We start from the raw sequence: 21,027 nt of genomic DNA, 5'->3' as shown, positions 1-21,027 counted from the left end.
TTTGAATGACCTGAAAAGATAGACTCATTTGTCATAACTCTACAGCTGCAGCACTGACATACTGTAGAGTGTTCACAGTTTCCCAGGCGTCTCATCTATATCCACTTCTGTTTCTACAAAATCACCTGTTCACAGAGTGAAAAACAAAGGCCTCTTCATGCAGTAATCAGATAATGATTGTATTATTGTTGTAGATGTAGTCATAAAACCTAAAGTAGACTACAATGCCCCGGTTGGAAACACTCAACTCAGTCATTCACACAGATCTCAGCACATCACAGCAAACCCCTCTTGTTGCATTACACCATGTCTGGAAAAAGCAGGAAGCTCCCGAGTGACCTAAGCATTGACCTTATCATCAGAAAACTGCATTAGTCTGAATGCAGTTATTTAACTGCATGGATTGAACAATATCGATTCCAATAAAACTGTGTTCAATAACTCAATACTTAACAACATGATCAAGAACTGCTCCCTTAGGCCAAAAATAAAATACACTGGATTTAAAAAAGTGTGTTGTTTATAGTCCTGTTTACACAATGCCCACCTAGTTAATGTATTCAGTGTATTTTTAAAAAAATAATTATGGATTCTACCAAATCAATGGAATTAAATCCCATTGCAGTGAAATCACACACAATGAACACACACAAATGGTGCACACACACCCAGCCTTACCTTCCTGTAGACGATCATGTTGGGAGAGTCTTCCTCCGGGTCAGTGGTCCCCACTGCCCCCTGCTCCTGAGAGGCCTGGGCCATGTTCCCACTCTTTCCTCCTCACAGCGTGACTGTAGAGCAGAAGGGCAGGACACAGGAGAGATCAATCACATGGGACAGCTTCCAGAGAGCCGCGCGACAATAAACTGCTTTGAAGACAATGAATTAACTGTCTACAGTCGTTTGATCCCCGTGAATGCCAACAGATTAACATTTCATAAGCTTAATACAATACCGATGAGGGGGATCTCGGCTTTATTAGCTAATGGAGAAAGCAGGCACCACGCGGCTGATACATCTGGAGTGGGAGAGAAGGGAAAGGAAAGATAAATCACAATTATAAAATTAGGTTTGAATCCTAGCCCAGCTGAGTAATATCTCCAGCAGTGGCCTTGCTCAGTGAGAAAAGCAGATGAAGGAGGTTTTTGACAGCTGGTGACCATCCAGCTCCGGTCTGGTCATGTTCTCCCACTCTTATGTCTGACAGCCACATGACATGATCATCCTTAAAGACCTGACACCTGTCACAGCTGTGATGGGTGAAGGCATGCAGCCGGTGCTAAATGATATCATGTTACATACTCGGGAACAAGCCACAGTATCCAATGAAAAGGAAGAGAAAATTAAATTCTTGCTCAGCCACAGGTGTAGCCAGTGTGAAAGGCAGGTACATGGCATTTACTCCCCCACATGAGGTTTTTACCTAACAGCTTTTTTAAATATAGAATAGATACAGTTAAATAACATAAGAGATACACAAGCGGCTATTGCTCTTATATGACACTCTAGTTTTAAGGTGGAGAGTTAAAACAAGGACAAGACCGAGTCCAAGGGGTGTCCTAAACCAAACATAAAATGAGGACATTAGATTAGATTAGATTTGATTAGCACTGAATAGCACCCATTTTGTAGAAATTGTCAAACATGAGTGAGTGAGTGAGTGAGTGAGTGAGAGTGATTGAATGAGTGAGTTACAAGCCAGATTCAATGCTTATTTATTATTTAAAACTCATTTTAAAAGGTATTACGTTTCAATTTCCACTTTATTCCAACAATGAATCATTGGGCAAATTTAATTTTACTTTGCCCATAAAACAAAATTTTATTTTATTTTAATTGGAGAAGCTAATAATTCCAGAAGTAGAGTTAAACTTTAGTGTACTTGGTCTTGCATTGCTCCTCATGTGCCTTAGTGAGTTATTCATTCATTGTCTGTAACCACTTATCCAATTCAGGATCGCGGTGGATCCGGTGCCTACCCAGAATAACTGGGCGCACAGCAGAAACTCACCCTGGAGAGGGCGCCAGTCCTTCATAGGACAACACACACAACTATGGACACTTTTGAGTCATCAATCCACCAACCAGTGTGCTTGGACTGTGGGAGGAGAATGGAGCACCCGGAGGAAACCCACACAGACGCAGGGAGAAAACACCAAATATGAAAACATCCAGAGCGGGACTTGAACCCACAACTCCAGGACCCTGGAGCTGTGTGACTGCGACACTCCCTGCTGCACCACCGTGATGCTCCCTTAGTAAGTTAACTAATGGTAAATACATTTCCTTAAATTTAAGCAGAAACATTTACTATTAGAAATCATGCTGAAGTAATATATGTTTGGGATTCACAGTCACACAGCTCCAGGGACCTGGAGGTTGTGGGTTCGATTCCCGCTCCAGGTGACTGTCTGTGAGGAGTTGGTGTGTTCTCCCTGTGTCTGCATGGGTTTCCTCCGGGTGCTCCGGTTTCCTCCCACAGTCCAAAAACACACGGTGGTAGGTGGATTGGCGTCTCAAAAGTGTCCGTAGGTGTGAGTGTGTGAGTGAATGTGTGTGTGTTCCCCTGTGAAGGACTGGCGCCCCCTCCAGGGTGTATTCCTGCCTTGCGCCCAATGATTCCAGGTAGGTTCTGGACCCACCGCGACCCTGAACTGGATAAGCGCTTACAGATAATGAATGAATGAATATATGATACAGAATGATATAAAATCAGACCACTACTTTAGAATGGATTGCACTACTGCGGCCGGCTAAAGCACAATAAGGACACACCAAATCCAATTTTTTATAGCACCCTGTGTTTCATTAGCATATGGTCATTACCACAGCTTAGCTAACTGAACACACTGAGACAAGAGAACACCCAGAGGTATTGGATGGAGCTGCATTACTGCAGAAAACACAGCTGTACTTCTGCACAGCCTGATGCTTGGGGGTGCTTTTATATCTCTTGCTAATACTTAGCATTGGGCATGGTCAGCAAAAGCTCATGTGCAACTGCTCTAGATCCCTCTTTACTGTCTGTAAGCTGTTATGAAGGTAATTAATAAGTTAAATAAAAACATAATTAAAGGAAGGAAATAAAGAAGCTGCTGTGTTCCCACAACAATGGACTGACCACGACAAAGCCCAAAGCTTGTGAGGAGCAGAGCAGCATGAAAGCTATTTTAAACACTGGACTTTGCAGGTGTGAAAAATTATGATCACAGATTTATTGAAAAGAAAACTGCTACATGTTGTGTTCACAGACAATGTATTTATTCACCTAAGCACACACACACACATCGGGTTCACCTGTCAGCGTTACATGTGTGTTTTAGACAACAGTAAATAGAGCGTTCTATATGAACATAATCAAAATGCATTGCTCACACAGAAAGTCTTAACTGAGACTATGTGCTCATAACTCACCTATATTGGTATGTGTTAGTCATATGGAGATCTGTTAATAAATACAAGCTGTTTCTTTAAGAGGAACAGCTGTGTGAAAGTAGAATATGGGAGAGTGTGTGTGTGTGTGTGGGGAGAGAGAGAGAGAGTATTCCCTGATTGCGGTGACAATATTATTCTGAGATCAGACTCTTCTGCCCACTGAGGTCCTTAGCATCTGTTGTCTGCTTTGAAGTGTGTGTGTGTGTGTGTGTGCCATAACCTTCTTGACACGACAGTAAATCAGTTACCCAGTATCCCCTCCTCTTAACGCCTGCTACATATTGTCTCCATCAAATAGCATTTATTGACTTCAGATCTGTGCTGTGTATTTGCTCCGGCCATAACCTGTTTCACACTGTACACACACTGTTCAAACATGAAATATCATAAAGTTAGGGAAGACATTCTAATGAAAAGAAAGTGATGAAATCAGTCCTGGACTGGAGTGTGATGCTGGAGATCACCTGTAGAGAATGTGCTGTTATCAGGAGGAAACATTCAAAATAAAAACAGCTGTGTTCACAGCTTCAATCCTCACAGGAGCACTGCTCTCAGTTCACTATTCACATATACAGTTCACCAGAGCACACACACAGCAGCTCACTCACACTCTCACACACTTTCTCACAAACACACACATCCACAGAGCGGTTCACACATCACACACATGAAAAAAAACACACACACAGAGCGGCCCACTCACACTTTCACACACTCTCTCTCTCTCTCTCTCTCACACACACAAACACACATATCCACAGAGAAGTCCACACACTCTACACACACACATCCAGAGGGCAGTCCACACAACACACACACCAACCTAGGCACACATCCACAGAGCGGTCGGTCCACACACACTACACACACACACACACATACAGAGAGCAGTCCTCACACTCTACACACAAACACACACACACCACAGATTTATGTCTGATCCACAAATTAATGAAACAATCCTAGTAACAGAGCTATATGAAATATTCAATATATAACTAATATTGTACTCTACACACACTTACACAGCCACACAGATGGAGGGAAAGAGTGTGTGTGTGTGTGTGTGAGAGAGAGAGAGAGAGAGAGAGAGAGATGAAGCAAGAGAACACAAAAACAAAACAAAATCAAAACATCCTGAAGGTCTCTGACTTAGAGTGCTCAGCAGGTATTTGTAAGTTTGCTAGCACCCCCCAACCCCCCACCCACACATACAATCAGGACAGGTCTGGGGCAGGGGAGAGAGAGAGAGAGTGAGAGAGAGAGAGAGAGATCACTCGTATTTCCCACACACACTCTTCTGCTGAAAGCATTCATTACCGTAGCAACAAAGTCCTGCCTGGGTCCAGTCCTCCACGCCTGGGCTTCAGCGCCTTAGCAACCGGTCAGAGCAGGTACATGGTCGGACTGAAAGATGAGTGAAAAAAGACAGGAGGAACGTTTCTGCCGGTGAACAGCAGACTGGAGAAGGAGAGGGCAACAGCAACACTCTCCTGTTCTCTCTCTCTCTCTCTCTCGCGTGGGTGGTCACTGTGGTCAGGTACAGTGTGAAGATCCTGGCATGTGAGCAGCTGGGCGCATGCGAGTGGCAGAGTATACGAGAGAGAGAGAGAGAGAGAGAGAGAGAGAGAGAGAAATATTGCGAGGGAGGGAGGGAGAAAGGGAGGGGGCTGGGGTGGAGCCTCCCGCACTGTATTCATCTAGCGAGCAATTTGAAAACATATGTTTTAGTAGAGAGAGATAGGAGAGACGGAGAGAGAGAGAAGGAGAGAAAAACTCAAGAAAGAGAGAGAGAGAAAGATGGATAGTGAAAAAGGGCAAAAGAGAAGGAAAGAGAATAAGAAAGAAAAATGGGAAAGAGAGAGAGAGAGAGATGAGAACATGAGAGAGGGGCAGGAGGTGCATGAGAGGAGGGGGGAGAAAAAGAAGAAAGAGAAAGAGAGAGAGAGAGAGATACAGCTTGGTAAATATAAGAGGAGAATTTCAGGCTAAAATCACAGAAATTTATTGGTAAGATCTCTCTTCTGAGTTTCTCTCTCATCCATCACTACTTAATGCACTACAGCATTTAAGTCTGTTTTGCTAATGTTTACTAACTGAGCCACATCACAGTGCTTTGGCTAAGTGCATTATAGAGCACTCGACATCATCACCAGCAGCGCAAATTATATACAGCTCCATTGTTGGGTCAGTTATAAAATCAGCTATAAACATATAAACAGACCTAAAATCAGCATGTTGGTGTGTGTTTGCAAATCATGCACAGCAGAAACAAGCAGTTGAGGTATATTTATCAGACGGCCTCATAATACAGTATTAAGAAATGTTCAGTGTGTTTTTATGCTCAGCCATATGAACATAAGTATGTGCGCTACAGAGAGGGATGTTTGGAATGAGCTGTCAGAGGCAGGAAACTATCAATTTTGCACCCTCCCTTTGGAGCATGCTAATGTGGATTATTCTTTATGTTTGCCTTATTTGGAAAGAAGAAGACCTATATAAATTGTGTTCTAGCGAGATGTGGGGAGAGACCTCAGAAATGGAGAGATGACCCGAGCTCGCAATTGAACACTTTCTCACGGGATCCTTAAGAACCCGTAAGACACTGTTTTGGTAAATAAAGATGTATTTACACTTTTAACCGTGTCTGCGGAGATTCTTTTCCATCACCTATCTTCACAACACAGCAAGAGTTAACAACAAAGTTTGGCGACGAGGATGGGATGTGAGCTGTGACCTCTCTGCTTGGGATGACCCCTGCATTCGAACTACCGCTTAAAACTGTAAGACATGAATCACAGTCATTGCGTGAAAATAAGCTTTGAGTATTTTGGAATTGGATGATATTGAAATAGTGAGAAGCCCTGGGCCCAGTGGCATTTGGTTAAAATTTATTTAAGGTTAAATGGTATTTAAGGTTTTAAGGATAACGAGAAGGAATAAAAGAGAAATATATGGAAAATAGAGGAAAAGAGAGTTAAATAAAGAAAGGAAGCCGCAGATTTCGGATATAAGCCCTCGTGGAGGCGGGATAGCCCGGCCGCAATCCTGAAAAATTCACTAGGTGATTTTTTGGGTCAGTTTGATGAGAAACTGGAGGTGTGATGCAGAGATTTAATTAGGGGTGCCCACTCGAAACACTGTTGACGAACACTGTATTGATGCTGCCTCTTTTTGAATTATTACACCTCATAAGGTAGCATAAATTAAAAATAAGGAATAAGAAATAAGGAAATAAGGTAAGGGCGGCAATAAAAAGCATGCTGTTAATGTGTGAATGGGTCGACTATGAGAAATTGTGTTGAAAATGATGAGTGTGTGTAAGCGCTGTTTGGATGATGAGTATGTGTGTGTGCCTAGTGAGTTAAGAAAAAAGGAGTGTCTTGCTGTGCATGTGTGTGTGTCAGCTGAGTGTGTGTGCCTCACCCCCTCCCTTTTCCCTTTTCAACGTTGTCCCTTAGTCTGTAACTATGTGTGTGTGTGTCAGCTGAAAGAATTTTTTTGGGAGAAAAAGGGGGAGTGATCAACCCCCTCCCTTCTGTGGTTGCTTTTGAGTGTGTGTTCAGAGAAAGGGGGGAAAGGACACCTCTGCCAGAGAGTGTCAGAGAGAGAGAGAGTTAAAAAAAAAAGGGAATGTGATAAAGAACGAGAGATTTAGAAATTAATAGGAAAGAAATTTGTAATGGTAAAAAGTATGAGCTTCGTTCAAGGACAGTTATTTAAATGAATATGAACCTCAATAAAATGAGGGTTTGTTTATTTATGACAATGAGCCTGAACTGAAGACGTTTTTAAAATAAAAATATATAAAGTAAAAATAAATGAGCTTTCTGGGAGACAGTAAATTAAAGAAAACAGTAGAAAATGAGCTCCAGAGAGACGATTTTATGAGCTTTCTTGGAGACTATACATTAAGAAAATATAGACAATGAGCTCCAGAAAGACGTTTTTAGATGCTGAGAATAGGAAAAAGGAGAGCAAGGTGTAAAACTGAGTAATTAATAGGGTACATTGGGGAAACTGTAAGGTTTAATCATGGGAACTAAAGGGAAAATTGTTATTGAAGAAAAAGGAGAAACATTTTGAAATCTCCATATGATGGCTTTTATTGGGAGAAAAAAGTGTTCATGGGTCTGGTTCCTCTCATTTTGTTGAATTTTTGAGATCTTATGCTTTGCGGAGGGGTCTCTTTCTGCAAGTGTGTAAGGCCTAGAATTCACTCTTGAAAAAGAGAAAAATGGCAGGACTTTGATTTGTGACGTACTGATAAAAGCCACGTTGATTTGATTTAAATAGAAACTAATATTTATTGGGCAAATCAGAAAATATTGATGTATAGTGCTGTGCAGGGGTTTGAAGCTCCTGATAATGGGTGTGGTGCTTGTGTTGTGCTTATGATCTAAAATAAAAGGGAATAGAGGATTAATTTAACATAGTGGGTGAGAGTGAATTGGTGGAGCAGTAATTTGTTTGTGTTCTCTTTTAATGCAATAGTTTGATGAAATTGAGATACATTGAATGGGGTAATTGTTTTAGGCCAGTGGAACTGAGGAATGGCCTTATATGGAGGGAGCTGCATTAAGGATGAACTTATTGCCATCAATCACTTTAGACCCTTTTTAGGGGGGTTGAGATTAAGGTCGCTTGGGCTTCAAGCCAATGAAGAGTTGTTGGAGGTGTTTACAATATTAAATGAAGGGTAAAAATGTTATGAATGAACTAAATGTTGGTAAATAAAATACAAATAAGCATATTGAATGTTTAATTACTAAGAAGTAAGCAGAATGTATTAAATTTCTATTTGTCTTTTTATCCTGTGGGGTGTGTGTGTGTGAGTTCTCAAATTTTAAAGGAGACGGTGAGAAGAGGACCAGGAGGAGAAAAGGGGGGTCAAAATTTGCCCAGAACAGAGCAGACTGCATAAGGCCAGTCATTTTATCCACAAACTTCTTTCACAAACACCTGCATTGATACATTTAGATTAAATCATTAATAGGTCCCATTATTAAAAAGTAATAATTGGAAATTCATTGATTTGTTTATCTATTTGCATTTAGTTCATTAGAGGTGCTATAGTACATGACATAGACTTCTTCAAAGAAAGCTTGGCAACAGGTTGTTCATTTTTAAGATAATAATTTGATTATAAAGAATCAACAACGTGGTTTATGAAGAAAAATTATTATTTGAAAAGGGATTTCTGATTTAAGCTTTGCTATAAGTGTATGGGGTTGCAAATATTTAGTGGTAATCATATTTAGAAGTGCTTGTTGAGTCTTATATAAGTTTGTATATTCTTTAATTACAAGGTAGTTACTGAATGTTTAATAAATCTAGGTTTATGGTGCACTTAGTAGTTATATCACTTAATAAAGGGGATTTAGTGGTGTGAATTGTATTGCATATTAAGGTTTGATTTCTCTGAAGTTGGCAAATTTAATTGGGGATTGATTTTTATTAATTGTGGTAATATAGTGGCATATAAACAGAAAAAAAAAAAAAAAAAAAAAAAGAGGGAGAGAAATAATTAATAAGTGTAAGTTGGGAACATATTTAGTCATTATTATGCCAAAAATGGGCACTAATGTTTCAAAAGGGGTTACTCCTGTTGATATAGTTAAGAAAAATAATCCTTTAATAAAAGGCATTGCAAGAATATCAGAAAAATTTTATAAGCGATGGCCTGACATAGACCAACCATGGCCGGTAGAGGGGACACTTAACCCAGATGTAATTAAAATAATAGAGGTACTTGTATCAACATATAAAGCAGGACAGAAAAAAGGGCGTCAAGGAGAAAAGCGAAAGGAAAAAAGAGAAATAGAGCTTGGCATTCTCCAGTTATTTGAACAAGAGAGTCAGAAACTGATGAAGGCAGCGAAGGAAAAGAGGGAGAAGAGTGTAGACGTGATTAACCAACTTACGAAAAAAACCGAAAGACAGATGGCCGAAGTTAATGTGTCTTTTTCACATGTGGACTCAGTTAAGACACCACCACCTTATGAGAAGGAAGTGAAAAGTGAAAAAGCCTATCCTCAGCTTCCAGTGATTAGTCAAGGAGGAAATTATCACATTGAAGATGAAGATGAATGCATCATTGAAACAGGACAAGCAGAGACAACGATAAAACTGTATCCAAGTTCCAAAAGCAAGAAGAAAACTCGACGTCTGCAGACTAGAGGTGAACTGAGAATGAGAAGGAGGACCATTGGAGATGAGGATCTGAGTGACCAGGAGGAGGCCATGGGTGGATATGACCCAGCCATCAGACGAATGCTAGCTAAAGCAGAAAAAAGAGGAGATGTGAGTAGAAGGAAAGAGGACTCAAAAGATGGAAGTTCTGATGAAACAGAGAATGAAGAAAGTGATGATGGATGGAAGAGTAAGGGATCTTTCTCTGAAAGAGGATTATTTCCTGAAACATCCAGCACAAAAGGAGAAGACAGACGAAGAACTTTGAGAGAAGTAGAAAAAAGTATAGACCAATGTTTATTGAACTTAGATAATGCTTCTAGCTCACTGGAGACACAACTGAAAGAGTTGCAGACATATGAGGAGGATCTGAAAAATGAAGACACTAAAAAATCTGAAAGACAATACACTTTACGTCCAAGGAAAGGGAAATCACTTGAAAAGATATGTCCAGTGATAGTCCGAGGACGGAATTTGGAATACAAGCCTTGGCAAAATACAGATATGTCAGATATCATGGAAAAGTTGCCTACTTTGCAAGAAGGAGCACATCCTTGGATTTCAAAATTAGAAGAGCTTCTGGTGGGAACGCAGCCAGCAATAGGTGACATAAAGAGACTTTTAGCAAATCTCCTGGGAGTTCCAGCCATGGAAGAAATTCTACAGAAAGCGGGCCTAGAACGATATGTAAGAACTGCTGTTAATGATCCAGAGCTGTTTGCTGCAATCAGAGGTCGAATGTGGAGAGCATTGAAAGATTCATTTCCAACCAATGTGCATCCTGACAATATCCTGATTGAGCCTTTGGGAGAAGATGAGAACCCAAGAGCCTATGTGTCAAGAGTCCATCAGGTATGGAGAAATGTCACAGGAAATGATCCAGATTTAAATCAGATGGAACAGTCAATTTTGCGAGCCAAATTACAGAAGGGACTACCCTTACCAGTGAGAAGTAAACTGGCAGAAGTAGTGGGTCTCGGAAGCATGGCAAAGAGTGTCTATACAGATCATATAGCCCATCAAGTGGAGCTATATAGAAAGAAGGAACATGATCAGAAAATACAGGATGAAGAGACCCTCAGAAAGCTGAACCAAATACAACTGGTGGACAACAAGAAAAAAGAAAAGAAACAAGCTGTAGTCATACAAAGTCAGCCTCCTAATCAGCCAGGACCACATCTGGATCAGACTCAACCTCAAGTGAGCCAGTCAGCATCAGTTGCTCCAGTGACTCCCTGGCCACAGCCAGTGTTTGGTCAGGTGCAGACATGGAGAGGAAGAAGTCAAGGAAATCTAGGAAGAGGAAGACCAGGAAGATTCAGTCTGAACTTTCAACAGCCTCCTGAAGTGTGCTATAATTGTGGACAGTTTGGTCATTTTGCTTGTGAATGCAACCGGCCAGGAGGAAACATCAGGGGATACTTTAGAGGAGGATTCAGAGGAGGATTCAGAGGACAACAAAGGTCAATCAAGGGACCTGTGAACCCTTATAGGGGCCCGGAACCAGGATTCTAGGGATGCCCGGAGAACTCGTGTGGGAGGTGTCAGCTGGTAGCAATAGGGCCGGAGAGAGATCCAACAATAGAGGTGAAAATAAATAATCGACCATTGACAATGATGGCAGATAGTGGAGCTGCTTTCACCTGTATTCGGCCTGAAGATGCTATACACCTCCCCAAGTCTGGTCAGATGATTCGGACAATCGGGTTTGAGGGAGTAAAACAGCTGATTCCTCTCACAGAACCAATTGAGCTCTGCTATAAACATCTGAAGACGACAATACCCATACTGGTATCAGAACATACACCTATTGCACTTTTGGGAAGAGATGCTTTGTGCAAACTGAACTGTACAATAAAATGCACACCGGACGGCTGCCTGGTAGAAGTGCCGAGTGAAATGATTAATCAACTGATGATAAAAACAGAGACTGATGCTTCTTCAGTATTTTGGATTGGAAATCTTAGCAAAGAATTCTTGGAACCAGCCAAGATGTGGGAGAAGTTTATTGTAGCAAACATGCCTGATGCAAAGACTCCAGAGTATCCATTTCATTGTACACTGAAATACTTTAAGGATGCTGAACAATCAGATGGAGAACAATGGCTGAGTCATCAACCAAAGCAAGTTGAATTACGTTCATGTTGCATAATTTTGGGACCACAAGGAGCTGCTATGAAGATAGACAAAAATGATTACTTGCATAAAGAGTTTGAGATGGGAAAAAGTGTACCACATGTGACTTTGCTGGTGTCTGAAGATTGTGAGCAGAAACAAATAGGTGAAATGATGGCAGAAGCAGAAGAAGTTGTCTTTAAACCGCTTAAAGAGAATCTTTCCATCTGGAGGAGTGAAGATCAGCGATTTATTAAGATTATGATTACTGCTCAAAGACAAGGACAGCCGCAAGTCATCAGGATGACACATGAATCACTTTACAATGAGAAGATGGATTCAAACTCTTTGAAAGAGGAAATGCTGCGATGTGTTCCAAAATGTTTATGGTCACAACATAGCACTGACATTGGATTTGTGAAGTCAGCTCAACCAGTGAAAGTTGAACTCCGACCAGGAACAAAACCTCCATGGAAGCCTCAGTATCCTTTGAATGAAGAAGCAATCAAAGGGATCGAACCACAAATTGAAGGTCTTGTGAAGGCAGATGTTCTGAAGATAACACAGAATCCGCAGAGTAATACACCTTTGTTGCCTGTGAAGAAGCCAGATAACTCTTATCGTTTAGTACATGATTTGAGAGCAGTAAATGAAGTAGTCGCAGACTTTCCAGCAGAAGTGCCAGATCCACATGTTTTGTTAGCCCAAATTCCTCCGAATGCAAAGTATTTCACAGTATTAGATTTATGTGGTGCATTTTTTAGTGTTCCACTAAGTGTAGAAAGTCAGGGTTTATTTGGGTTTACTTACAAGGGACAATTCTTTGAGTATAAGAGATTACCACAGGGATATAAACATAGTCCTCACATTTTCAATAAAGTATTGAAAGATGATTTAGTTGGGGTAGATCAGAAGTTAAAAAGTACTGTCATTCAATACATGGATGATATTCTTCTCTGTGCACCAGATGAGGAAACATGTCATAAGGATTCAATTACTTTGTTACAGGTGCTGGCAGAGAAAGGGCACAAAGTCTCTCAGAAAAAATTGCAGTATTGTCAGGAAAGGGTAGTTTATTTAGGGCAGACCATAACACAGGGACACAGATGTATTTCTGATAAGCAGTTAGAAGCTATTTGCAAAGCTCCCAAACCCAGAACAGTTAGAGAAATGATGACATTTTTGGGTATTGCAGGGTATTCCTCAGCATGGGTAGAGGACTATGCTAGTTTAACAAGACCTTTGAGAGCTATGATTAAAGATACAGGGAATGCTCAACTTTATTGTAATCTTTCCTGGACACAGGATGGCCTTTTAGCGTTTGAGACAATAAAACAGAGGTTACAAGAGGCTCCAGCATTAGCTCTGCCAGATTATTCTAAGAATTTTTTGTTATACGTGTCCACTTCTATTGGAGGAAAATATGCATGTGCAGTTCTTTGTCAGCCAACAGGTATGGGAACCAATCCCCAACCAATTGCTTATTATTCAACTGCTTTTTCAGAAGTGGAATTGGGGTTACCAAGTTGCTACAGAGCAATGGTGGGAGTGTATTTAATGTATGAGAAAGCATCATCTGTCACGATGGGTTATCCAGTGACAATTCTTACACATCATAGTCTTAGAAATCTTTTAAATTTTGGTAAATATACTCTAACTATGCCTAGAATTAGAGATTATCATAGGCTCTTAGAACAAGAAGATGTCACCCTAGCGAGGTGTGTAACAGTCAATCCAGCTGAGAACTTGCCAACTCCAGAGGATGGTGAACCACATGACTGTGTACGAGATAATGCAATAGTAAGAGCACAGGGGACAGAATTTGTTGTTGAAAAGGCTGAAGTGATTCCACAGCCTGCATCTGCACAACTTGCTGAACTTGTGGGGTTAACAGAAGCATGTATGTTGGCTGAACATATACATAGATTCGGCGTATGCCCATAATGTGTGTCATTTGTTTGGATCAGTGTGGAAAAACAGGGGGTTTAAGAAAACTGATGGGTCACCAATACAGCATCATGCTCAAATAATGAAACTGTTGCATGCTATGATGAAACCTAAAGAAATAGCAATAGCTAAATGTGCAGCTCATAAAATGGATGCATCAAGGGTTTCTCAAGGGAATAGAGCAGCTGATGGAGCTGCCAAAGCCATTACAGGAGCGGACAAACTCGGGGAAGTGTTTTTGGTAACTCATGAAGTGGACTTCGAAGAGAAGGTGACACTTAATGATGTACTTTTAATGCAGGAAGCTGTTCCTGAAATAGATAAACAATTGTGGTTAGATCGAGGTGCCAGCAGGGATTCTACTGGTCTTTGGAGAAACCATGAGGGGCTGATAGTAGCACCCCCGGACTTGTTAGGTCTGATGATTCAAGAGGCACATGGGTTAGCTCATGTGGCTAGGGGAGAAGTTAGGAGGAAGATTACAAAGGAGTATGGTTTTTGGGCACCATATTTGCTTGAACAGATTGATTACGTAATTGGCAGATGTATAATTTGTTTGAAAAATAATGTTCGCAGGGGGTTGATGGTTCCGCCTGGTTACATTCCAACACCAAGGGGTCCTATGCGTGAGTTAGTTGTGGACTTTGTAGACATGATAAAACCAGTTGAAGGTAAGAGGTATATGCTGGTTGTTGTGGACAGGTTTTCACGATGGCCTGAGGCATGTCCAACCAAGCGTAAGGATGCTCAGTCGGTTGCCAAGTTTTTGTGTAGAGAAGTCATAAGCAGGTGGGGACTTCCAGATCGAATATCCTCCGATAATGGGAGAGAGTTTGTGGATAAAACGGTGAAATTAATTTTGCAAAAATTAGGAATTAAACAGCGTCTGGGAGCTGTGTACCATCCGCAAAGTCAAGGGATTTGTGAAAAAATGAATGGTGTCTTGAAAAATCGGATTGTTAAAATCTGTCAGCACACGGGGTTAAATTGGATAGCAGCCCTTCCATTAGCATTAATGGTTTGTCGCTCAAGTGAGCTGCGTGATTTACACATGACTCCTCATGAGTTGATGACAGGCAGACGAATGCCAACGCCATGTTTGCGTACAAGTGGGAAAGGTCCAAGTTTAGCTCTTTTAGAAGATGACATGAGAGCATATGTTTCATACTTAGCTAATTTACATAAAAGAATATCCACATACGTTTCAGAAAAGCAAAGAAAAGAGGAGGAGCAGGAGAGACTGGATGAGCAAAGGAAGAATACAGTGCAGCCTGGAGACAAGGTGTTTGTAAAGGTATTTAGAAGAAAATGGTATAACGAACGCAGAGAAGGACCTTTTGAAGTTGTTCGCAGTACTGGAACGGCAGTTCAAGTCAAGGGGTCTCCAACGTGGTATCATTTATCTCACTGTGTTAAAGCACCAAGTGAAGAGGAGCCTTTCTCAAAGGGAGGAGAGATTGCAGGTTCAGGAGAACCAAAAGAACATGAGGGAGAAGAGGTTGAAAATAACATGCGAGAAACAAATCAGAGTAGATCTCCTGGAGAGGAGATTGTCCCTGGTTTGGATGATGCTGATGACTCTGTGTATATTTCTGATGATGCCAGACATGACACAGCAGATTGTAAACGAGACAAAAGGTTCGGAGAAATTGAATTTCAATATGTCCCAGAAACAGCAGGTCCTATTTCAGAAAGCAGTAATTCCATTTCAAAACAGTTCAGAGACTTTGATCAAGAGAAGAGTCCAAGACCAGTTCGGAAAAAGGTCAGACCTAAACGGTATGAGAACTAAAGAGAATGAAACTTTAAAGAATTTTACTTTTTCAGTGTTGAAAGTTAGTGAGGGGGTAAATGGATCACATCTAACTACACTAATGCCTTTGATAATTTCAACAACATCATCACCTTTCAAGACAGTGGTTAAAGCTAAATTAGGTAAAGCAGTTCATCTTCCCTGTAAATGTGGAAGATTTAATACAGGGGGTAATAGTCCTCCTGAGTGTAAAAATAGTCGTGGTGAAAAAGTGGTGTTAACAGGACCTGAAGTTGATCATTTGCCTCATGACCAGAGAAAGTATCTTTTGTTTAATGCCTTTAGGTGGTTCAGGGTTAGAGATGATTGTTCAATTCTTTTACGTAATGTTACTTGGGAAGATCAAGGGGAATACACTTGTACTTATTTGGAACCAGAGCTTAAGTTTGTGCCATTTCAAAATGTGTGGAGAGAAGGGTACATAACTCGTACAGTGATAGTGATGATAAAGGACCAGAGTCCTATTGAAGTTTTTACATCTATTAAAAGAGTTCAGGACCAAACCACTATGACAATGACTCTGAAGGTTACTAAAGAACAAATTAAGCCAATTACTTTAGCTCCAGAAATAAGTAAAGGAAATAATGTAACTAATCGGATTACTACTTTAGATATGCTATTAAAGGAGACGAATAGCACTACACTGCCAATGATGACTTCTGCTTCGGGTACATCTGAATCTAGCACAACTGTTGAAAATGGAAAAATAACAAGATCACATAATGTTGTAAAAGTAACCCAGACTCCAGAACTAATGTCCTTTCCATTGCAGAAGGAAGTAAACATAACACAGGGTCCAGAGTTAAATATGGAGCATGAAGTGAATATCAGTCAAGTGACTTTTGAAGCTAGAAACCCAATGGAAGACATGGATTCAAAGGGTTTAGTAACCACTGAGAAAATTACTTTAGAAGGGCAGAGAGAGTTTTTTGATTCTGACTGGACATCAGAAGAAATGACTGACCGTTACCATGCATTACAGAAAAGAGAAGCAAAATGGAAAGCATATGGATTTGATTCTTCAGTGTTACAAATCACAGACCCATGGGCATCTAGAAATTTATGGTTTCAGCAAATAACCCATTCCGTAAGAATGAGTACGAGGTTGACTGGTCCATGTGTGGTGAAAGTTCCATCACCAAGCACATGGCCATCAATTTTAGAGACAATACCAGAACCACTGCATGCTATGTGTCAATCTTATGCTTTATCGTGGTTAATATATCAGCAAAACTCTGAAGAAGATATAATAATGGCTTTATCAGTGCATTTGTTTAGACCTAGATTAAATTGTACTTGGTTGATGAAGTTACCATATGTGAATTTCCTTAATCGGCATGAAAATATACTGACAGCACGGCCTGATGCGATGGAAGTAAAATCTGTGGAGACTAAAGACTGTTTTTGTTCCAATGATACTCACAATGGACAGGGGATGTTTATGGGAATATCTGATTGTGCTCGGTATAAGATGAATTTTAAAGAGCCTAAACCTAAGGACGTTTTGTTTAAAGTGAATTTTCATACACCAGATAGCAAACAGAGTAGAACATTAATGGTGCAGTATGACATTTTGCCTGTAAATGTGACTATAGGAAATTTTAAGGATATTTGGTGGGTTTGTGGAGATAAAGCATACATATTTCTACCATATGGGTGGACAGGCTGTTGTTATATGGCAACATTAAAGCTTCCTTATGAGGTTTATACTCTCCAAAAAGTTGAAGCAACTGATGAAGGGAATTCTGAAGGTAATTCTGTGAGAAGAAAGAAAAGGGAAATGGCTCAGTTTCATAACTTAGAAGCCTACCATTGGAGAATCAGTATAGGAGAAAAATGGGGTATAGGATTATTCCCATGGTATGGTGTGACATTTTTAGCAGATCATATAGATAATATTACGTACACTTTACAAGGGTTTGCTAATGAAACAATAAGAGGGTTTCAGTTTTTGTCAAATACTCAAAAAAGTCACAGATTAACATTGTTGAAACATGACATGGCTCTGGATTACATTTTAGCTAAACAAGGAGGTTTATGTGTAGCTTTGAATCTGACAGGGGATGCCTGTTATACTTTGATTCCGGATAATTCTGATAATATGACTAGTGTTATAGAAGCATTGAAGCATATAAGGGAGGCGTTTGGTCCATCAAAAGGAGCTGGATGGTCTGTGAATGCTTGGTTATTGGAGAAATTAGGACCACTAGGAGCAATGTTGGCTCAAGTTTTTGGAGCAGCTCTTTTAGCAGTGTGTATAATGTTTTGTTTTTGTACACTGTTGTTAACTTGTGCAAAAGCTATGATTTTGAGATGGGTTGGAGTTGTAATGCCTGGAAATCAAGTACAGATGCCACTATTAAGTAGAACCGACTCAGACAAACATGAGGAGGAAATGTTGGAAAACAACCTAGTAGAAAGATATCCATTTTGAATATCCACTTTTATATATTTTTCCATTCACTTATGATATTATCTTTTATTTTGTTAGGTTTATTATTTAGTAATCAAGTATAAAGATTGTAGGATGAAGTATACACTGTAGCTTATAAACCTATTAATCCATTAATGTTACTATTATTAAAGTTTTATTTGATGTTTGTTTGCATATGTCATTTTTGCAAAAGATACTGGCTGTTGTTTCTTTCTTCCAGAAAGAAAAAGGGGGGAAGAACACTGTAAGGGAGGATGGTTGTTCAAGATTCCTGAAATGCTACAGGGATCCAAAAACTCAAAAGAGGACAATAAAACAGAAGGACTTTGAAACAGAATGGTGAAGACTTGCTGAAGCTCAATATGTCATCAACATCACATCAGAAGACAAAAATGCTATTGAATTGTTTATTATTAGTAATCTTTGATAGTGATAAACCATTATATGAGTGATATTAAAAATTGTAACAACTGTTTATTATGAAGATTTATAGACTGATGAAATGTAATCTGTGTAAGTGTATTGAAATCTCAGAGTTTTTTGTTTGTTTTATCGATGTTAGGGCCAAGGGGTATGTCAGGTAGGGATAGGTCCACTGGAAGGTCCGATGGGTCGACCAGCCTGAATTTGGACATTGGTTTGATTTTATTTTCTGAGATTTTTATATACATTTACTTAAGTCAAATCCCTACACATATAGAATAAATTTAATTGGATTGAAGTACAATTTTATGATCGCCTAGGAGAGGGATCGTTGAGGGAATTTTTCCTGTCTAAAATGTTTGAAGGATTTTCAAGAAAGATTGCTGCCGGACAGGTTTTTTCGCCCTCACACTCCATGAAATTTTGTTACATCATAATGCAAGTGATGTTAAAATTGTGTGTAGGAAGGTATCACTTATTTGTTATGACATTTACATGTATGGGTTGCTTAAATTTTTACGAGACTTTAACAGTCTCGAAGGGAGGAAATTATGAGGTATATTTATCAGACGGCCTCATAATACAGTATTAAGAAATGTTCAGTGTGTTTTTATGCTCAGCCATATGAACATAAGTATGTGCGCTACAGAGAGGGATGTTTGGAATGAGCTGTCAGAGGCAGGAAACTATCAATTTTGCACCCTCCCTTTGGAGCATGCTAATGTGGATTATTCTTTATGTTTGCCTTATTTGGAAAGAAGAAGACCTATATAAATTGTGTTCTAGCGAGATGTGGGGAGAGACCTCAGAAATGGAGAGATGACCCGAGCTCGCAATTGAACACTCTCTCACGGGATCCTTAAGAACCCGTAAGACACTGTTTTGGTAAATAAAGATGTATTTACACTTTTAACCATGTCTGCGGAGATTCTTTTCCATCACCTATCTTCACAACACAGCAAGAGTTAACAACACAGTTACACTGTACAATGAAATTCTTACTTTGCCATTCCCCTAATTACAGGCAATCTTATGTAAATAGACAATATAAAAGTAAAGGAACATAAGAATAGGTATAATAAATATATATCTATATCCATGTATATACAGAGAAAGTAAAGAAAAACACTAAATAGAGGAAGTTAAGGAGTACAGTGGTATGAATGCATGTGCACGTTTGTAGGTAAAGTGCATATGCATGTGTAAAGAGTGCTGTGCACCTTAACAGGTTTTAGTTACAACCAGTACAAAGATCAGAGTGACTTTGACAAAGGTCAAACTGTGATAGTACAAATATTTAAATATATTTTGGTCAGAGCATCTCCAGAACCAAACGAAAATAATCCAAGGAAGAACAACCAGTGACAGGGTCGTGTAATATTAGCAGTCTTGTCCTGGGACCCCAGAGCCCAGACCTCAGTGTCACTGAACCCAATTGTGAGAAGCAAAATAAAAAAGCAACCAACTTCAGTGACGAAAATTTCTCTGCAGATTTCTCTGAAAAACAAAGTAGCCCAACGTTAGAATGGAATCTGTGAAGAAAGGTGGCCAGAGTAAATACTGAGGTATGAATTTAAATAATATGTGGTTGTTTCTGTTTCTGTGCAGCTTGTATTAAATACGTTAATTTAGCCCGACAGTCTATGACCCTCTATCACTACATCTACAAATCAATATCATGAGGCTCTAGCACACTGATACTGACTATATATCACACATCAAACATTGCTCAGTGACAAGATTAATAACAGATTTATATTCTTGCTGTTTTACTGAATTAATAACAGTTGTCAGAGTCACATGCTCAGGGCAGTTGGACATCAGTGATGCAGTACATCTCACTTCCTCGGTTCTAATTGGAGGGGGAAACACTAGTGGCTCTCATACACCCACAGGGAGAAATGATGGTGAGGGAGGGGAGAAACAGAAACACAGACAGGCAAAGAAAGAAAGACAGAAAGAAAGAAAAGATGAGGTTTGTGTGTGTGATAAGGAAGGAGAGAGAGAGAGAGAGAGAGAGAGACAGAGAGAGAGAGAGAGAGAGAGAGAGAGAGACTGCTCAGTCCCAGCCCAGACTAATGTGACTCATAAATGCAAAGGCTGCTGTAGAGCAGTAAAGGGCAGGTAATAGAGCTCTGGACACTGGCTGAAGGGTCAAGGCTGTCTGAGAGTGTGTGTCCAAGGAGATAAGAGCAGCTGCGTAAGTGTCTCAGATAGGGTCAGCTCCACTCTACAGAAGTGTGTTCATCACAGCAGCATGAAACAAAGAATAGGTCAAAAGACCACTCCCACTCCAGGCCTCTCAGGTTCCTGGTGGTGTACTGAAATGGATAACATCATTGCCCTCCCCTCAGCAGACTGGGTTCTCTGCTCAGGCAAAAGACACTAAACTATATAAATAATAGTATTTTGGCAAGACCCCAAACATATATTGATTATATATTAGAGAGTAATCTCTGGGGTGATTGTGAGCTGAGGGAGTAATCTCTGTGGTGATTGTGAGCTGAGGGAGTAATCTCTGAGGTGATTGTGAGCTGAGGGGAGTAAACACCGAGGTGATTGTGAGCTGAGGAAGTCATCTTTGTGGTGATTGTGAGCTGAGGGAGTCATTTCTGTGGTGATTGTGAGCTGAGGAGAGTAAACCCCAATGTGATTGTGAGCTGAGGGA

General features: G+C 40.1%; 1 protein-coding gene across 1 annotated transcript in view; it reads right to left on the bottom strand.

Annotated features, from left to right (window-relative positions):
• Positions 1-4,980, bottom strand: part of rgs6 (regulator of G protein signaling 6) — a 112,688-nt gene extending 107,708 nt beyond the window's left edge. The window contains exons 1-2 of the mRNA XM_066676442.1: positions 4,756-4,980; positions 679-791 (exon numbers count right to left, since the gene is read on the bottom strand). Coding sequence (XP_066532539.1) covers positions 679-762 — 84 coding nt within the window. The 5' untranslated portion in view covers positions 763-791; positions 4,756-4,980. The remainder of the gene's footprint in view (positions 1-678; positions 792-4,755) is intronic.
• Positions 4,981-21,027: the final 16,047 nt, after the last annotated feature.

The sequence above is a fragment of the Hoplias malabaricus genome, chromosome 7 (assembly GCF_029633855.1).
Source record: "Hoplias malabaricus isolate fHopMal1 chromosome 7, fHopMal1.hap1, whole genome shotgun sequence".
Taxonomy (NCBI): Eukaryota; Metazoa; Chordata; class Actinopteri; order Characiformes; family Erythrinidae; genus Hoplias; species Hoplias malabaricus.
Note: the sequence above shows the minus strand (reverse complement) of the source record. Positions and strands in the feature narration are given on the sequence as shown.